This window comes from Silene latifolia, chromosome 2 (genome assembly GCF_048544455.1).
Source record: "Silene latifolia isolate original U9 population chromosome 2, ASM4854445v1, whole genome shotgun sequence".
NCBI classification, from domain to species: Eukaryota; Viridiplantae; Streptophyta; class Magnoliopsida; order Caryophyllales; family Caryophyllaceae; genus Silene; species Silene latifolia.
Window position 1 is genome coordinate 11,424,391 of NC_133527.1, and position 20,841 is coordinate 11,445,231.

Genomic DNA, 20,841 nt, shown 5'->3' on the forward strand with positions numbered 1-20,841 from the left:
CCTAAAACTAGTGGTTGTAGAATTCTGGGTTTGGATTCAATTTGGGTTTACATTTTTGTGTGTTATTTTTAACAATTATTAATGTGTAAGACTCTGTCACGATGTGAGACGGTCTTTTTATATCCCTACCCTTTAGAAAGAGCAAACTTGTTGCTACTGTTCCTATGAATAGTTGCTTCAAAATCTCGACCCTTCATCTCTCACGCTCAATCTCACCCTCCATTCTAACTTTACCCTATTTCCTTCCCTACCTTTCATCATCCTTTTATTTCATTTGCTTTTGCTGCTCAAAGTCCTTCCTCTCACTGCGCCGCACATCCTATTCTCAGCTTCACCTTCTTCAATTCTCATCCACTGTTGTTTATCTTCTCATCTCTCTCACTCAAAATGGTGGATTCTCAAATACCATCTTCATCAATCTTTACATCGGTTCAATTTTCTGGTTTTTTAGGGTTCCTCGTATACTAATAATAATATTCATGATTTTTACTCTATTTGATTATCAGGTTTTGCAAAATGACATTGATTTTCAGTTCTTCGTTTTTCCTCTCTCTTTATACGGAGTATAATAGGTATATATCTTACTCTTTGTATAATTTATTTTTTATTCTTAATTGGATTGTTACTGTTTAAATTTAATGCTTTGTTTATATTTTACATCAGTTCATTGCTATCGCGCGGTCCCTGATTTGAGACGATGATATCTAATGTTAGTTGTATAACTCATCGAGCTCTCAAGCTTACTCAAGGAAGCTTGCAAATCTAATGGGAATCTCTCAAAGGTATTATCTCATCCCCTTTGTGAAAGCAAATGTTGTTTATACTGATTATTTTCAGTTTGATTTCGTTATTTATTCATTTTGTTGTTATGTGTGGGAGATAAGTTTTTTTTAATGCTAATTATATGAAATTCGTTTTTGTCTTAATGTGCCGATGTTACTGTGTGGTTATTTAGGGGTCTGATTACGCATATATAGGTGCTGGTTTCTGGTCAATCATACTTATCGTTTCTTTACTTGCTTGTGGTACTTTTACTTTACTGGGTGATTGTACAAATTGATCTATGTGTTCATTTCTTGTGGTTTCACCGTCTTTTAAGCGTGTTTGTTGCTTTTGGTTGCGTGGCTTGGGATTCAATGTGTATTTAGCTTGCTTATTTACGGGTTTGATAGAGTATAGGTCCTTGTCTCACTGACTTTTTAACTGGTTTATTTAGGGAGAGTTGGATGGGCTTGTTGTTTCCATTACCGTTTATCTTTAGCACGGTCTCTTTCTCTCAGCGACTGCTCAGAGCCTATCTGACAGCCCTTCTAAACATAGTTTTTGAAACTTTCTTGCTTACCTTTCAGGTAGCTAGGTTGTCTACTAACCAGTTTCCAGCATCTCCACGCACTTCCTGGGTTTGCATTTACTTCCCCTGAACGCTGCAAACGGCACCTCAGACCTACAGGTTACTACTGGTTCTTGTTGCTGTTCTGGATATATTTACGTATGTTTTCTTGCTTGTCGTATTGAATACCTTCACTTTTACTTGTGGTGTCTTTAGTTTTTGTTGTTTCCATTGCCTTTTATCTTTAGCACCTTCTCTTCCTCTAAGCAACTGCTCAAAGGCTATCCGACAGCCCTTCTAAACTTAATTTAGGACAATTTCTTGCTTCAGGTACCTAGACTGGCGCCCCCAAATTTTCTCGAGGTTGGTTTAGCTACATTGGGCACCATATACAGTAAGCTACATGATCTGCGAAATTCACCAGCGATCGTTGATGCTAGAGTACTTTAACGAGATCCACAGGTTAATGCAAACTTCTACTTCAGTTTTTATCTTGAGATGTTTGTTGAATGTGAATTTGTGGGTTCACTTTTTTTTGGTGCTTAGCTAGCTAAATTGTAAGATACAGGAAATACAAACCTGTTTCAATGTGAAGGCCCTAGGATAATGTTGTTTTGAGCCTTTGACAATCTCAACTGTAAAATTATTAATCACGTGCAGGAAAACAAAGATCTTGCCGCTGACAACGGTTTGATAGGACAGTTTGGTGTTGGGTTTTACTCCGCATTTCTTGTTGCAGAAAGGGTAATGAGACCTTAAACGCTTTTTTTTTTTTTTCTGGGCACTTTCAACAGTGAGCTTAAGCAGATGACATCATATTAAACGGAAACCTCCCCTAAATATGTCTCTCACCAGGTTGTTGTTTCTACCAAAAGCCCAAAGTCTGACAAGCAATATGTTTGGGAAGCGATCGGCGACAAAGAAATATGTCATCAGGGAGGAAACTGATCCTGAGAAGCTTTTAAAGCGAGGGACACAAATCACTTTGTATCTAAGGGTATAGTGAATATTTGATTCTCTTTGTGCTATGATTATTTTTCGTTGGTCAGTTCTTGGTGTCCTGAATGATCAATATATGATTGAAAATTGCCAAGTTGGAAGTCAGTGTCATAGAGCTTGAGACCCCAGAACTTAAGTTTTGCTGAGAGCTCGTTGGTGCTTTCTCATCTGAAGTCCTCTTTTCCCTTTTGCCTTACAGCCTGATGACAAATATGAATTCTCAGAGCCTACAAGGATCCTGAATTTGGTGAAGAATTACTCGCAATTTGTTTCCTTCCCTATATACACATGGCAAGAAAAATCAAGATCAGTTGAGGTAATAATTTTACTGGTTAAATAATACTTTTTTCTTGCGCAATGGTTATTTGAAGTGTACTATTGTACTCTTTTCTGCTTGAAACCCAGTTAGGTTAGTAATTTAGTATGCTGATGCATGGTTTGGCAGCCGGTCAGCAGTTCCTCTTAACTGAATCATCTGTACTGTAATGTAGTTCTTTTACGAGAATGTTGTTCTTCCCCGAAATGTATTAAACACTGCATGAGGCAGCATTAAGTTAGCCGTTAGGACGTATATATCACTATCTAATCGGCTTTTCAGGTGGAAGAAGAACCAACAGAAGAAGATAAACCAGAGGTATATGCCTGTTTCTAGTATAGTTACTTTTTGTAAGTTAAGTGGTACTTGGCTCTCATCTTCGATTTTTTTACTTCCGGGGTGAAAAGAAGAAGAAAATGAAGACTATCACTCAGAAATACTGGATACTGGGACTGGGAGTTAGCCAATGAGACAAAGCCTATATGGGTAAATACACCTGTGTAACCCGATTTTTACTGGGTATCTAGTATGCGTGATAAGTTCTTCTACTTCTTCATGTAACATGTGTAACACGGATAGTTTGAGCGTACATGAGCATTGTTTGACATGATTCCCATTTCGCTATGCGCTGTAGATGCGAAATTCTAAGGAAGTTCAGAAGGATGAGTACTATGAATTCTACAAGAAGACCTTCAATGAATTTCTTGATCCTCTTACGTGCACCCATTTCACTACAGAGGTATGAGATATGAAGGAACTTCTCTTCTGTCATTAGGAGGTTTCAGCTGTAATTGAAGTGGCAATTGACTTGCTCTTGGCATGTTGGATATTGTGCAGGGTGAAGTGGAGTTTCGTAGTGTGCTTTATATTCCTGGAATGGCACCCATAAATAATGAGGAAGTTGTAAATCCAAAAACAAAGAATATACGTTAAACGCGTGTTTATTTCAGATGATTTTGATGATGAACTGGTTAGTGCCCCTCTATTTGTTTCTATGTTTGTTGCAATTGTATACTTTTACTGTCTTATACAAGGAGTAGTTATCAAGCAATGATGCTAGACTTATTGAGGTCTCTTCCCATGTATGTAGTGCGACATTCTCTCACATTGGTAGAACTACGAATGATAAATTAGTGGGGAAGACTAGTTTATAACCTCCTATTTTCTAGCTATTATGCGTCTCTTATACGTCGTGGGGAAGACTAGTTTATAACTCTGCTGAGAAGCTTTGCTTGCTGCGATTGCAGAATGATAAATTCAGAAATCATATAAAGCTTCTATCAATGAAAATATGATAATCAACCAATGAGGCGGGCCAAATGTAAATAGGATTGATTCTAAATGAACTCTGCTGAGAAGCTTTGCAGGCATCATCTTCCTTTCCCCCAAATCACTCCTTGCTCTTCTATTTTTCTTTTCACAATTATCTTATCAGGATACATGATAGAGCGTACCACCAAAAGTCTGAATTTTCTAGATTATCACGTCCAAATTTTATTTCACTCGTCATTTTTCTTCAGTACTACTTTTCGTCTCTAACCATCCCCAAGCAAGATCATGTTGCTATGTCATGACCTTGCTTAGTCACACTAATCACCAATTAACAAAAAAAATTATGGTGACCTTTGGAGAGAGGTCAATTTGTGACCTTTGGTGGAGTAAATTGACCCACTCATGACCTATAGGTGGCGATATGTGATTGGTTGACAATATTAATAATTAATAAAAAATATATATATGAAAAGGTGATATAATGTGGAGAGATGTAATTGGTCGGAAAGTGAAAAATGATTGGGTTGATGACCTAGGTCGTGACCTTCTGCTTGGAAGGTTTCTGCTTGGAAGGTGAAAATAGGTCAAGATAAATAAAGTGGGATTAAGAGTAAAATCGGGTCGCGACCTCTGCTTGGGGATGGTTGAAATGAACTCGAAATGTATCAAATTTTGCCATTTCTAATAGTGTCTGAGTGTAGGCAAAAAAGGACCATAACCTCTTCTATTTCAATATATGCCGGAATCTAGAACTCATGAATTAAACTATATCTAAGGTTTGTCGTTTGCATCTGAGTATTGAATTTTTTGTTTTATTCAGCTAGGAATTAATGGAGAAGAATTCTTCTAAAGACAATAGAGCGGCAGAGCCAATAATCACTTATGATGGAAAGTTTTCAGTAAAATAAAAGCAGAATAACTGACATGTAAAAGTGCAAAACCACCAATCGAATGTTTGATTAAAAAATAAGAAAAACCCATCACCGGCTTCCTCCATCCTCCATGAATCTCCCATCAATTTTGGTATTAGAATATAAGATAAGCTCTCAAATAACAGCAATTTTATTTTACAAACGACCCACTATGATCACATCATTGCTGCAGAAATATAGATCAAGCATTTACGTCTTTCAAATGTCATGGGAGGTGGTATTCAATTTTCAAGCAGGAATAACACAACATTTTAAGGTAGAAAGTTTAAACAGTAAAGGAACGTACGCATCCAGCTGAACTCCATCGTTTTTCCTAGCACATACAGAATAGCCAAAAATAAGTAGAATTATGCAGTAGATTTGACAATCATTGGTAAATAAACAACAATAGGGAGAGTTCAAATGGACAAAACAAGTGAAGACTAATACGGATTTCTATCGAGAATTCAGTCATTCACAAATTTCAGTCATTTGTGAATCATTTGTGAATGACTGCATTCAATTCATCAATACATGATGAATTTCTTCGATAGCTAATATAATTCAATAAAAAAAATTATCAATTATCATACTCAATTGGGAAGTTGAACTTACTTTGAGGAGAATTTTTGGGTACCCCAGGAATCATGATTTCCAAGTATTGCTGCTTTAGGCATGTCTATCTTTACGACACTTCTAACAAGCTCGTAATTCTCATTCCCAAAGTCACCTAATAATCCGAAAGACGAGATTGAATTTAGATGGATGAACAAAGGGGAGGCCATATCTAGTGCAAAACTCTCAAAACATCAAAGAATGGTTCTTAAAGATACAAAAACAGGAAGTTAAAAAGACTTGCATGTAAAAAGCACCAGTTCCGGCTGTAGAAAACATAATTACTTGTTAGAATGCAACTAGAATTACCAGGTTAAGTTCATTTGAGGTATAAAGCTTCGCAAGAGTAGAATTACCAGGTAAGTTCATTCAACTATTTGGTTGAGTCAGGTCAATATCGGATAACGGGTCAAGTCAGCTCCGGTCACGTTTGGATTGGAGTAAATAAGGCTGCTATTAGTTATCAGTTTAGCCTCGGGTCCGGTCAGTTCCGATTCTCCCAATTTACAGGTTCTATCGGGACAGGTTTCATTCGGTTCGGGTCAGGTTCCTCAAGTCGGGTTAGCTTCTGCCAGCTCTAAGTTTAACATAACCATGTTCTAAAGGAAATTCTTCAAGTGTTCTACATATTAGTCTCTTGGTTCGATAAATTGGAATTCATAAATTTCATTTATGAACTCTTGGGGATATTATTAAAGCAACCTTTTACCAATTATTACTTGTATGATTTATGTTCCTTATTAGCCTAAATCGTAATACTCTATTTGATATTTTGGATTGGGCACCACTAAACAAGTCCTACAATGCAATTACCCTACTCCACCCCACCCCACCCATACAAAAAAAGGAGAAAAAAAATGAGAAAACAATGTGAATCTTCACGCATTCACATATCTTAGATAGTCAGATAACTCAGATTGTAAAAGATTGATGAACAATTAGCAAAGGCGTATTACCTTTAAACATTTGAGCGCCTTTTAATCTTGCTCTAATTCCCAATCCTCATGCTTCAACATAAAAATCAACGAAATAATAAGTGAGAGAACAGTGTACACATTAAATCACAGATAAGAGACCTTCAATAAAAATAGTACATAACTAAGAAATTGACAAGATATGAAATGAGAATGGCTTAGACAGATGGCAATGAAAGATAAAAGAAAGCTTACAATGTCTCCAACAACAGCAATACGAAAAGAGGTAGCCATGGTGGAGCGAAAAGAACGACACTGGACACAAGTAAAGGGATGCTCAAACCAAGGCTTGTTGAGTGCACAAACAAATCCAGCCTTCCCCGTGGACATCAACACTATTAATCCATCTTGTGAAAATCCAAAAATAGTGGTTTCAGGCCTATAGGTAAATATTCCCAAACCCTGATCATTGTCCATGTATAGGTGCTTGTTTGGCAATGCGACTCGATAGGGTATTCGCTTAATAAACCAATTAAAGCTGTTCAGGGAACTAAATTAGTTATTAGTCATTTGAATTATGTGGTATGACATAAAAAGCGCCCAAAGAATCTCGAAATGTTATGACTGTTCAAACTTATGTTCGAATCTCCTTTCCTAACAATCACAAGTTTCTAACACGAGCTTTATAACCCAAAAGGCTATTTGAAACGCTATTTGCAAAACAATGTGCTCCATACCTTTCATTCCTATGAATTTTTTAAGCACATAGTACTCAATAGGAGAAATTCCAATCTCATATGCAATGAGTGCTAAGTCGTTTCCGATAGGAGACATTTCATTGAATTGATTAAAAAAAAGTAAGACATGATACCACCAAAGTGATAAAGACAGTAGATTATCAATCCCGTGGAGACTACGTGTCTCCGTGAAGGGCATCAATATATTCCCTATGTGCCAGCGTAATGTTTGTGATTGCTCTTGAATCAATTTTTAGGTTAAACATTCTCCACAAGACAAAACAAACCTAAAATTTAAAACTCAAACTCCACGACACAAAACATGTCTAGAACGAAAACGTAAAACAGAACACATAAAGACCTGGGGGATCTAGAGCGTACTATTATATTACACTAATGTGATTTGGGTGAGTCAACAGACTATCTTGTTCTATGTCAAATATATTCAAATTTACCAACCTATACTATCTACAGGTATATTTATGACTTTTTGACAACCTAATATGAAGCAAGCAATGACTTTGTCCAATTTATGCAGTATATGACATCAGAACATACCTAATTTGACAAAAATAAAATAAAACAAAGAAAGCTTATAAGAGTAAAATGCAGCAAAAGCTAAATACAATGATCACAATGGGATTTTTACTCAAACCTTACAATTAACTCCAGTTCCAAATGCACAATGCACAACTGAAATCACAATCATAAAATCTCCACACCTTTTCTCAGTATCCTACCAGCAACTAACGCCAATTGACCCCTATTGAGATTGGTTCTATTATATCATCATGGGTACAATATCATAATACAACAGTAGGTAACCACCATAGTAACAAAATTATAATCAAGATTGAGCAATAAAGATACAATAAATACATAAGAAAGTATCATGATATGTATGGCACGCACCGAAACATTAGCTCGCACCCACACAAGCAAAACTGGAGGCGGCCTCAAGATATGCAGTCCTAAAGCAAAGGCAAAGTAACTTCTCACCAACAACTTTCAATAGTCAAGTATTAAAAAGTTCACACACAGAGAAATCAAATGAATAAGGAGCAAAAAATTTCTCTATGGTATCTTATTCAATTGAAATCTAATATGACATGCAAAGTTCACAACCATAAACGTTTGTAAATTTATTGTCCATAATCATAGTCTTAGACTAGAGAGAAAAGCATTAACATCAATAAGCTGCTAAAAACACAATTACAAAATTGAAAATAAGAAAAAGGTGAAACAATTCTCCTAGGGTTTCTTGTGGGGCGGTCTGTTTAGACTCTAGGCGGCGTCTTTGATTTTCATTCACCTTAGGAAAGAACAAAGTCATTCCACTACTCATTCTGTTTACTATGCCGTACTCCAATTAGGTATTAGTTTATTTTTAGTAATCTTTGTAGTTTTTTTTACCTGGTTGTCAATTTGAATTTAAACAAGAGTAACCGCAAATTCACATCATAAATCAATACCAATTGACAAATGGTTTTTTGAAAGCTTTGTTGAGCCTTCTGCGGAGGGACATACGGCGGCTGCTGTTGTGGAGGAGGGGTAGGATTGAGTACATTTTGACTTGTCTTCAAATTGGGGTGGATAGCCCCTGTGTTATTATAGTAGGAACCTCTTCCTTGCCTGAATTGTTGGAAGGCAAGGACCTGTTCCTTTTCTGTAAGACAGTCAATAGCAGTATGACCGTCGTTACTCCCACACCTCTCTCATGTGACGGTTTCTCCTCTAGTAAGCAAATGAACCGTCTGAGGCTCCCAAGCAGAATGCAGCTCTAATTTATCAAAACGAGCATTCATGGCTTCTGGCTGAGCCACAACTTGTCGACTGAATGAACCGTTCTAATACCATCCCTTGGGTACCCATACTCAGCACAATGGGTCGCCATCTCCTCAATGATACCCCATCCCTTGTCGTCATCAATGTTCTTCTGAAATCATCCATTGGATGAGGCGTCTAGAATAGCTCTATGGTCGTCATATAATCCATTATAAATTTGGTTACATAAAAACCATTGGTCAAACCCATGATGAGGAAGAGACCTCACTAGTTTCTTGAACCGGCATCATGCTTCATAAAATGTCTCACTGGGCAATTGCTTGAAACTTGTTATCTTTCCCCTCAGCTGATTTATCAGCGCGCTGCGGAGGGAAATACCTCTTATAAAAAGCAAGAGCACAGATCCCTGCAGCCGTGCGGTCCAAATTGGTCAGCCACTCCCAGGCTGAGTCGGTCAAAGAAAAAGGAAATAACACCTTTTTAATCTTGTCTGGAGTTAGCCCCTTTGTGGCGGGGATAGTAGAACAGTAGTCCGTAAAGACCTCCATATGCTTCCTCGGGTCTTCACCTGCCACACCCCTAAAGAGATTCCTCTCCACCAGATTGATATAGGATGGACGGATGTCAAATGTATTCCCATTTTGAGTCTGGAGATTCAAACCCTTTGGAATAGATGATGCTTTAGGCTCCGAATGACTGGCAATGTTCTTTACAGGTTGATATCTTCTTTAAAAGATGGATTTTCTATAAATAGGAAATGTTCAAGCTCTAGTTCGAAAGTAGTCAAGTCTTCATTTCGTGATTCTCTTTGCAGTCTCTCTCAGCTCAAACTAACTCTAACTCTAACCTAACTCTAACTCTAACCTGTCTGACGTGGGCATACACAACATTGAAAGAAAATAAATAAGAACTGCCTTATTCCCTGAGACGGAAATAGACGAAATAAAAACAGATAAGGCAATTGCCTCCCCGGCAACAGCGCCAAAATTTGACAGGGCTGTCGTATACCTATCAAAAATAACTAACTAAACTAACTATATAGCTAGGGAAGTCAGGTCGATCTCCTCAGGGAGGTAAGGGAGGCAAGATTATCTGTAAGAGACCGTCTATTTGGTCACAAATGAGGGGGGTTTTGTAATTTGATTTCTAAACTAAGCTTTAAGGCAAGAGAAATAAGGAAACAGCGATAAAGGCCGAAAATGAGAATAAACTATTAATGGAGAGGGGACATGTCAGGATTTCGGTTCACTACGGCAGTCCAGTGACTCAACTATAAATAACTTAGATAAATTGTTGCCAGACGAAATAACTAACTAAACTAACTATATAGCTAGGGAAGTCAGGTCGATCTCCTCAGGGAGGTAAGGGAGGCAAGATTATCTGTAAGAGACCGTCTATTTGGTCACAAATGAGGGGAGTTTTGTAATTTGATTTCTAAACTAAGCTTTAAGGCAAGAGAAATAAGGAAACAACGATAAAGGCAGAAAATGAGAATAAACTATCAATGGAGAGGGGACATGTCAGGATTTCGGTCACTACGGCAGTCCAGTGACTCAACTATAAATAACTTAGATAAATTGTTGCCAGACGGATATGAAAAGGTCCTTCCGGTCCACTTTCTATCCTAGATTCTCACTAACTTAACTTCCGTCCCCGTCATGGTAGTCTACTGTTCATAGCAGGCCTATTTAGTCCAATCTTCCGATCCAGAATTAAATTTAACCAGATTAAAGGTGACTCAAGGTGACTCAGAAGCGTGCATTCAACTAAGTCGGTAAATACAGTTATATTGCTATGGTGACAGAATCTCACAAACAATTCATTTAACCTATTTACTACATCGTCACATTTCTACCGTAGATCCCCTAATCCTAACATGAAACAGATTAGCTACTCATGCTATTAATATTGTCAAAACTAATAACAAAGAATGAACTAACTATAAACATAATAAAACAATAATGAAATTGCATAAAAGTAATTAGGGCAGAAAATTAAAGGAAGCGAAACAAGTAATTAAAGTAAATGAAAGAGAGATTAATATTAGAAAGGGAGAAAAAGATTACAATCGCAAGAATCCGGCGTAAAGAACAAACAAATCCGAGCGAGAAAATCCGAAAGCAAAAGTTACAGTGAAAGAGAGAAAGCAACGTAGTGTTTACTGTGAAAGATGAAAAGTAAGATAAAACTTAATGCTATTAACCTAGTTATTATGCGTTTAAATAGAAAACTAATAAGTCCAACTACTAAAATAAGCTCACGGACTTAATTAAAGCCCATGACAGCCAAAACCACTCGATCGAGCATTTCTCCAAATAATCTACTCGATCGAACAAGATTGTTACTCGATCGAGTAACTCCTAATTCCAGCTCTTCTTGATCGAGTAAAATACTACTCGATCGATCATTCTCAGCCATATAAACCACTCGATCGAGTAATAAAACAGCTCGATCGAGTATTTTTCCTTCAAAACAGCTCAAACTCGTGACCGACTGCTACGTAGACCGTTCCTTTACGCATCCCAATGCAAGAATTCCCGTCTCCTCAAAATGCGTGCAAAAAGGACGAAAATGGTACGATTCCACTACTTTTACGTTCATTCCTGTAAAATAGACAAGACGAACCAAAGTAGCCAATTCGGGGCAAAAATGTACTATAAACAGTACGAGAGTACATAGAAATACGTGCTAAAGTAGGCTAAAAAGACTGTACAAAATGCACGTATCGCCCGTCAAATAAATTAGGTTGTTTGTTTAGCTTTGATTAAATACCAATTCTTAAAGACCGGCTTAACTTAAGATGGCCCACGCGCCCGATTAAAATAGAGGTGTAACTAGGAGGTTGTGAGACTGTGAGAGGTCTTAAGTTAAGACGGTCTTAAGCGAGTCCATTAAATACCAATCATAAAGAATAAAAAAGGTAGTAATTGGGATGAAGGAAGCAAACAAACAATTTCAGGACCAAAATAAACCTAAAGGGAGAGAGCTTAAAACTTAACTCGTCACAAAGCCGTATATGATAATGATAATAGGGTATGAAAGATCTTCGAATAATCCTTTATGAGGACTTGTAAAAAGGCAACTACAGCAACTAGCAAGAAACGCAGAGCAAGAGCTTCGTAAATTCAAAACGCCTAAAATACTAATTTGAGTAATTATAAGGTAAGATCGTCTTTTTAGTCCCGTCTTTTTAGTTTGTTATTATAAATAAATAACAGTACGCACAAAACCCGAAACGCAGCGATACCCACAACGATTTAGCAACAGTACGCACCTCTTTCAAACAATCTCAACAATATGATAACAACGACCAGTAACATAATACTCAGAAACGCAGCGATACATTCCAATAAAAACCCGAATCAATCAACTCTGATTCTCACAAACACTCTTCGAAATGCAGCGATACATTCAAATAATAAACCTGAACCAATCAATTCTAATTCTCACAAACAATCCCTAAGTACCCTATAGCTTATATAATTTCGTTACAAACCTGGTATAAACTCATCCCAAACATTAACAACACAAAACCCATAATAATCTCAACCTTAATTTAACAAAAATTGTGGAGTATACTAAAAAAACGATTTACCAAACGACAATAGATAAAATACTTACAATTTATAAAAGAGGAATTATCAGGAATCGTGCTGCAAAATTAGTACGAATTGAAAGAGATGAAGGAAAGGAAAAGAAAACGGAGACCGTTGTAGGAATGAGAAGGGAAAATAAGTCAATAACAAGGGTTTTTACTATTTTTACTTTTATTTTTTACTTTTATTTTTATTTTTATAAGAGTCCAAAGTTGAATCCGAGTTAAAAAGGGAAATCCGATTTTTTAAAATTATCTTTTCCTTCCGAATAATTAAATTAAATTAAATTGATATTATATTTTTCGGAAACTCAAATAAGCTTAATTATAATCACAAATTATCATTGAATACCGATATTGAATTTCTAAAGGACACATAAGAAAGGAAAAAAACATTTGGCCAATTTGTCTGTGACTAATAAAACGGATGAAGCTGCCCAAAACTCTAACGACACTCTTGTCAAATCAAAAGGGACTTGTTTTAGCAAAAAGGGTAATCGAGAAGCAAAAGGCCCCGCCAGTGGTAAAAGTGTTAAGCCAAAGAAAAAGTTTCAGTATTTTTGTGAAATATGTCAGGTTGGTGCTACTTCAATGACGGTGTTTGATGCACATAAGAATGGCAAAAAACATTTAGCAAAACTACCTGAGCTCAATGTAACTGATGAATCCGTCCGAGTTGAAGCATCTCCTAAGAAAGCTCCGAGTAGCGGAGAAAATTTTGATGGTGATTTTAAAAAAGAAGAAACTAGTGGAGGCAATTGTGACGGTGATGGTAAGGAAGAAATTGAAGAAACTGATGTAGAAAATTGTGAGGGTGATGTTAAGGAAGAACTTGAAGAAACTGGTGGAGAAAGTTTTGAAGGTGAAGAACTTGATGAAACTGGTGGGGAAGATTTTGACGATGATGCCGATGAAGAACTTGAAGAAACTGGTGCAAAAATTTTTAACGGTGATGGTAGCAGACCGGAAGGCATGGAGACGGTTGTTGAAGTAGGTGATGGTGAGACCCTAGCTTATTTGAGTATCGGTATTCAATGAGAATTTGTGATTATAATTAAGCTTATTTGAGTTTCCGAAAAATATAAATATCAATTAAATTTAATTCAATTATTCGGAAGTAAAAGATAATTTTAAAAAGTCGGATTTCCCTTTTTAACTCGGATTCAACTTTGGACTCTTATAAAAATAAAAAAAAGGAAAAATACTTCCTTATTTCTCCGGTAAAAACCCTTGTTATTGACTTATTTTCCCCTCTCATTCCTACAACGGTCTCTGTTTTCTTTTCCTTTCCTTCATCTCTTTCAATTCATACTGATTTTGCAGCACGATTCCTGATCATTCCTCTTTTATAAATTGTAAGTATTTTATCTATTGTCGCTTTGTTCGGTTTGGTAAATCGTTTTTTTTAGAATACTCCACAATTTTTGTTAAATTAAGGTTGAGATTATTATGGGTTTTGTGTTGTTAATGTTTGGGATGAGTTTATACCAGGTTTGTCAAGTTTTATGATAATTAAGACGATATTGTAACGAAATTATATAAGCTATAGGGTACTTAGGGATTGTTTGTGAGAATTAGAGTTGATTGGTTCAGGTTTATTATTTGAATGTTTGAATGTATCGCTGCGTTTCGGAGAGTGTTTGTGAGAATAAGAGTTGATTGTTCGGGTTTTTATTGGAATGCATCGCTGCGTTTGTGAGTAATATGTTACTGGTCGTTGTTATCATATTGTTGGGAATGTTTGAAAGAGGTGCATACTGTTGCTAAATCGTTGTGGGTATCGCTGCGTTTCGGGTTTTGTGCGTACTGTTATTTATTTATAATAACAAACTAAAAAGGCGAGACTAAAAAGACGGTCTTACCTTATAATTACTCAAATTAGTATTTTAGGCGTTTTGAATTTACGAATCTCTTGCTCTGCGTTTCTTGCTAGTTGCCTTTTTACAAGTCCTCATAAAGGATTATTCGAAGATCTTTCATACCCTATTATCATTATCATATACGGCTTTGATACGAGTTAAGTTTTAAGCTCTCTTCCTTTAGGTTTATTTTGGTCCTAAAATTGTTTGTTTGCTTCCTTCATCCCAATTATTCTTTATGATTGGTATTTAATCAAAGACTTGACTCGCATAAGACCGTCTTAACTTAAGACCTCTCATAGTCTCACAACCTCCTAGTTACACCTCTATTTTAATCGGGCGTGTGAGCCATCTTAAGTTAAGACGATCATTAAGAATTGGTATTTAATCAAAGCTAAACAAACAACCTAATTTATTTATGACGGGGACGAAATTGTAAAATCCGTACTATAATGAGTAAAATGCATAATTGCGTAGGGTGGTCTTAAACCCGTTTATCGTAAACGAGTCCTGTAATATGGTTATAGACTTGTAGCTATATTTGGATCTGGTTTGCTTGCAGTAGCAAACCCGCCTTACACCACACTAACGAATCGTCTCGGTAAATTGGTACTCTACTTGTTGTAGTCATATATTTGAACTTGTGACTACTTACTTCCTTCGTATTTAACTAGGATGATATTTGAGTTTATTCTTATGAGATGCGAAATCATCTATTTTTTTTTTTTTGAATATGGCACAAATATAACGGTTTGGACCAAAATTTAACCATCACCGTGTTAATCTGGCCAATTTATTTTATTTCCTTGAATTCTTCCTAAACTTTCCTATTAAGTACCTTTAATATGTTCCCTTAGGCACATGTTAAAAAACCATTTTTAAAAAAAATAAGATTTTTTTTTTTTTCTGTTAACATCCCAATTTAATGTTTCTGATTCATGAAGAAAGATTTTTTTTTTTTCTGTTAACATCCCAATTTAATGTTTCTGATTCATGAAGAAAGATTTTTTTTTTCTGTTAACTTTTGCGATACTGATGCTGATGAGGGATATGACCGACATTTATCTTGGATGTTTTCATACTGTAATGAGTAAAATAAATGTTTAATTGAGTGTTTTCAGTTTGAAATCTATGGTCGAATTTGAACAACATTTGAAATATTTTCCGATAATTTATTTCGATGAATGTTTCGGAAGGAGCGGGGAGGTTAAACGAAGTTGGTTGACATTGATAGTGAGGTTGACGACTTGGCGATTTAAATTAGGTATCTCCAAATTACGGTTAATTTAAAACTTTTAAAGGCTAACCAGATCTTAAAGTCACATTTTCATCCAAATTTTTAGAATGTAATTTTTTTGGCTGGCCAATGCATGTTTCCATTGTAAAAAATGAATTCAATTGCTTGAGGTTGTTTTTTATTGTTAAGGTTTAATTAGAAGGAAAAAAAGGAGGATGTGTATTATGGATGGTTCATTGTCTTTAGGAAAAACGCCATCAAATTGTTATTATATTCGATAAATTTCTTGATATTTGTTGTTGGAAAGGATAATAAACAATAAAGAAGAGAACTAGCTGATGAAATTAAATGTCAATGTAGAATGAGATCATATCGTGGAAAATTGCAAGGCGCAGTAGAGTAATTAAAATTTTTAATTAAATCTTCGGTGACGGCTCACCTTAGCACAGTTTTATTTGTAGTGTGGACAAAGGTTGTGAGTTTGGGCATCGTTTACTTATTTTATACACCTGATTCACATGGTCTCTAATGTTTCATGTTTTAGAATTTATTTTCTGTGAATTGTTTTTAATTTGTTTCTTAGAGAAGTTGCTCATTTAGATTAAGAAATGAACTAACCTCCTTTCTATAGTATTGTTCGACTTGATTCTTGTTGGCTGAATTTCTTTAATTTCTATTGTGAACTCTATTTAGATTATAAATTTACCTTAATGAATGTAGTCACTCAACACTGTCAGTGTGGTGAATCGTTGCCCGGATTACCAGCAGTAACTTTTTCTTCTTCTTGTTTTTTTTTACAAGACACTTTCTTAGTTGTAACCGTTTGTTAGTTGCTCTCTTAGTTGATGATATTTTTGAAAACTGCTTTCTTAATTCTCGAATTCCATCACCAAAAGACTTGTAGAAGGAGCAGTGTGGCGGGGTGGGGGAGGTAGGAGGGAGTACACAGAAACAAGTGAAGACCGTTTTCTTGGATGTAGATCGTGACAAGATCTAGGGAAAAGGAATAAGGGGTAGGAGAAGGGGAAGACGGGATGGATTCTTTCTCATTGGGTACTTCCTTGTGTAGTTGTATAAATCCACTGATTCTTGTAGCGGACTAAAGGAGTGGAGGATTACGAGGGGCATGAGGAGGGGAGGAGGAAGGAGGAGTAGTAGCAAGAGGGGTAAAGACATGAGGGGGAGGAGGATAAGTTAAGAGAAATGTCTCGAGTAATAAATCTTATAATGTTAGATAGTCAGACCTTTGTTTGTTATTTACATCTTTTTTTTACTACATTCTTTGTTTGCTATTATCCATAATTAAGTATTGTAAGACCTAGAACGGTTCAGTACTGTATATTTTATTGTGCTATTTCTTACTGGTATTCCAGGTAGTTGGTTCGACTTTCTACAGAGTGCGACCATTTTTTATTGGTATATCAAGAAGGGAGTTGAATGTGCGACCAACTGCTTTCTTCTTCATAAAATGCTCCGCTTCGGTCAGATGAACTTCAGAAGTTAAGTTATATGGTTCTGGGCAAGATGGTTTCAAGTCAAATCAACTACACGGATTCAAAGGTGAATTACCTCATTCTCTTTGGATTTAGTGTTGTGCTTGTGTGCTCATCTTCTTGGTTCTCGTCTAAGGGGTTTATAACGCTTTCGACAATATTTCTTTTTCATATTTTGACGGTGAAAATTTGGTATAGAGTTCAAGTTTGTGTACTTCATTTAACGAACTATGATGGAGACATCAGACAACATATTAGGTACTTTGGAAGGAAAATAGCATAGTTAGTATTTTCAAATTAGACTGCTTTCTGAAATGGTTTTCACGGGTAGTAGTTTACTCCCTATATAGGGGTTCTGAAATGTAAATTTCAATACGAGGATGAAGTAGAGAACATGGCATGGAAGATAACTTGGTCAATTTGATGGGATTTAGGTACTCTGATATTTGGATTTTGCCTTATCCTGATTATCAATATTGTCGTTGATGAGGGGTAGGAGCTGCTATCGCCATGTTTTTTGGCTTACACTTAATTGGATATTCCTAGATAACCCGGTAAATTAAGAGCACTTTACATCAATTCCATCGTTAGTTTTCTTGGCCAACATTAAATGTTGGAAGCCCGATTCTGCTTTCCGTAGGTGATTGAGAGTAGTGTTGAATTCAGCATTAGGCTTGTTAGAGATTGATGGTGAGTCAGATTCATGGCAAGTCGGACATTTTCTGATGAGTGACGGAAATGCCATGTATAATTTCTCTTATTGCCTTTCATTTGATTGGGAGTGGATTTAAAGTCAGCTAGAGTAGGCTTGATCTGGCCTTGGATGGTGGTTAGAGACGGAGATTTAAACCCGTGATATATTTGGTCCATTTGAAGTTGGGAATAGTGGAATTGTAACCTAAAGCGTGCATGCATAGGGTAGACTCCCTGCCTTGTGCCATCTGCGACTAACCATTAATACACATTCATTCAATGCAGGCTAAAAGGGCCTACCTCAAAGATATTGAAAACAAATTTAAGACAACTAAGCTGTACCTACAAGTCATGCCTCTCTAGAACTCAAGAGTTGAAGTGGGTGCTCCAAAAAATCTATCTAATCTAAATAACAAATATGCCAGGATTATTTTGACGAATTTTGAAGCAGATCTGTTGCCAGTACACACTTTCAAGTATAAGCAAAAAACGTTTCGGGTTAGGTACTCTTGAGACAGTTCCCCGAGTATCTTCAATAGCGGGAAGAGCAAACAGGTCATATCGGATTGTAGCGGAAGATTAGTAACATAGACAACCCTACTTTTTTTGGCTATAAGCATCTAGCGTCTCAGCTAACTTATAATTTACTTATTGTATATATTCCTACCTTTGCCCCAACTGAATCCTACCAAGATGGTTTAATACTACGATTATCATGCCTTTTCGATACTTCTATGTGCTAGCACCAGCGCTATACTATAACATTTACCCTGCCCAAATTAGTTGTGTACGGCCGTCATTCAATCTGTTAAATGGTAAAGATCAACTATGTCAACTAATTCACCTGACAATCTAAAGCAAAACACACATTAACTAAAACTAATTACCGTGGAAATCATAACAAATGTTTGTCAAATTGAGGCTCACCGGGCGCGGCGCAACGACTAGTATAACACAAATTCACTCGTTTATTGATAGTAATTGATAAATGTTTAACCAATAAGAACACTAGTTTGTTCTATGATTTGTGTATTCATAATTGTAGGCTACTGAATCAAAATTTGGATGAGGATTAAGCTTTGATTTTGATTTAAGGTTGGTTACTTGATGTTATGTTTGTATGATTAAAAAAGTTGTAATCTTTGAACAACTGATTACAGGTTAGTAGGTTGATGGATTTGATAGTTCACAAATCTATACAGCCAGAAGGAGGTTTTTCTTAGAGAACTTGTCAGGTTTGTATACATTCATACTACCTCGGTTCGTATTATCCTGTCATTTCTCACATATGGATTTTCTTGTTTCTCTCAAAACGTGTAGTACAATAACAAGATTACCAAAGGGTGTCAATGGCTCCTACAAATTGTCAGGTAAGGGGGGTTGGGGTTGGATGTACGCAGCCTTACACATGTGTTAGCAACACCAATGAGGCTTTTTCGAATGACCCAAGATGAAAATTACATCGAGATTGTCATTGAAGGACTACTATATCACATTTCTCTAAAAAATGTATAGTATTAATTAAAAGTTACAAAACTAAGCTTCTATACTTAAGTTATTAGTACAACGCAAATGTGTAGCTTGCTAAGAACCATGTGTACCATGTTATAGCTGCTTTAGGTAGAATTGGGTTTACCTTTATGCAGTTGCAATTGTTGATAACCTGTTTTCCCCCTCTCTATTTAGCAATGCAAGTGATGCACTTGACAAGCTGAGATTTTTAAGTGTAACTGAACCCGTTCTACTTGGTGATGCTGGAGAGCTTGTAATTCGCATAAAACCTGATCCTGATAATGGGACTATCACAATTACGTAAGTTTGTAATTCTGTATCAATAGTATCATACTTCATTAATTTATAGGAAGATGTTATACTTCGTTCATGTTTTTCTTGTTCTGTAGAGATACTGGTGTTGGAATGACAAAAGAGGAGCTAATTGGTTGCCTAGGAACTATTGCGCAGAGTGGCACCTCTAAATTCCTCAAGGCTTTGAAGGTATCTCTAGAATTTAGGATTTCTAATACTTTGAGCTACTAATAAATATTAGTTATTCGATACAATTCATGACATCCATTGTGGGTTTTTAAGGTAACCTCTAAGGCCCTAGGATAATGTTGTTTTGAGCCTTTGACAATCTCAACTGTAAAATTATTAATCACGTGCAGGAAAACAAAGATCTTGCCGCTGACAACGGTTTGATAGGACAGTTTGGTGTTGGGTTTTACTCCGCATTTCTTGTTGTAGAAAGGGTAATGAGACCTTGAACGCTTTTTTTTTTTTTTTCTTGGCGCCTTCAACAGTGAGCTTAAGCAGATGACATCATATTAAACGGAAACCTCCCCTAAATATGTCTCTCACCAGGTTGTTGTTTCTACCAAAAGCCCAAAGTCTGACAAGCAATATGTTTGGGAAGCAGTCGCTGACAGTAGCTCATATGTCAAAGCTGCTGTCAGCGACTGCTTCCCAAACATATTGCTTGTCAGACTTTGGGCTTTTGGTAGAAACAACAACCTGGTGAGAGACATATTTAGGGGAGGTTTCCGTTTAATATGATGTCATCTGCTTAAGCTCACTGTTGAAGGCGCCAAGAAAAAAAAAAAAAAAGCGTTCAAGGTCTCATTACCCTTTCTGCAACAAGAAATGCGGAGTAAAACCAAACACCAAACTGTCCTATCAAACCGTTGTCAGCGGCAAGATCTTTGTTTTCCTGCACGTGATTAATAATTTTACAGTTGAGATTGTCAAAGGCTCAAAACAACATTATCCTAGGGCCTTAGAGGTTACCTTAAAAACCCACAATGGATGTCATGAATTGTATCGAATAACTAATATTTATTAGTAGCTCAAAGTATTAGAAATCCTAAATTCTAGAGATACCTTCAAAGCCTTGAGGAATTTAGAGGTGCCACTCTGCGCAATAGTTCCTAGGCAACCAATTAGCTCCTCTTTTGTCATTCCAACTCCAGTATCTCTACAGAACAAGAAAAACATGAACAAAGTATAACATCATCTTCCTATAAATTAATGAAGTATGATACTATTGATACAGAATTACTAACTTACGTAATTGTGACAGTCCCATTAT

The 20,841-nt window shown here is 36.4% G+C and overlaps 1 protein-coding gene and 1 pseudogene across 2 annotated transcripts; both read left to right on the forward strand.

Annotated features, from left to right (window-relative positions):
• Positions 1-206: 206 nt before the first annotated feature.
• On the forward strand, positions 207-18,475 carry LOC141642265 (heat shock protein 90-5, chloroplastic-like). Of its 2 annotated transcripts, XR_012543225.1 has the most exons (13): positions 209-390; positions 507-572; positions 664-782; positions 1,350-1,450; positions 1,661-1,792; positions 1,991-2,074; positions 2,186-2,327; positions 2,529-2,645; positions 2,928-2,963; positions 3,280-3,384; positions 3,483-3,615; positions 16,944-17,130; positions 18,042-18,475. XR_012543225.1 is itself a non-coding variant. In XM_074451002.1 (12 exons), exons 7-11 carry the CDS (start codon positions 2,226-2,228, stop codon positions 3,576-3,578), a joined length of 456 nt encoding a protein of 151 aa, XP_074307103.1. In that variant the 5' UTR covers positions 207-390; positions 507-572; positions 664-782; positions 1,350-1,450; positions 1,661-1,792; positions 1,991-2,074; positions 2,186-2,225; the 3' UTR covers positions 3,579-3,615; positions 3,893-3,994. The 2 variants fall into 2 exon arrangements, 1 of the variants encoding a protein (XP_074307103.1); XM_074451002.1 differs by lacking the exons at positions 16,944-17,130; positions 18,042-18,475 and adding an exon at positions 3,893-3,994 and having other exon boundaries at positions 207-390.
• The window catches only part of LOC141633900 (heat shock protein 90-5, chloroplastic-like), a 33,887-nt pseudogene continuing 26,111 nt past the window's right edge, over positions 13,066-20,841 (forward strand).

Excerpts from the sequence above, each read along its gene's own strand:
- LOC141642265 (XM_074451002.1), top strand. The coding sequence starts at position 2,226 with ATGTTTGGGAAGCGATCGGCGACAAAGAAATATGTCATCAGGGAGGAA. Across the intron at positions 2,328-2,528 it reads AAATCACTTTGTATCTAAGG|CCTGATGACAAATATGAATT; the intron begins GTATAGTGAATA and ends TTTGCCTTACAG. Across the intron at positions 2,646-2,927 it reads AAAAATCAAGATCAGTTGAG|GTGGAAGAAGAACCAACAGA; the intron begins GTAATAATTTTA and ends TCGGCTTTTCAG.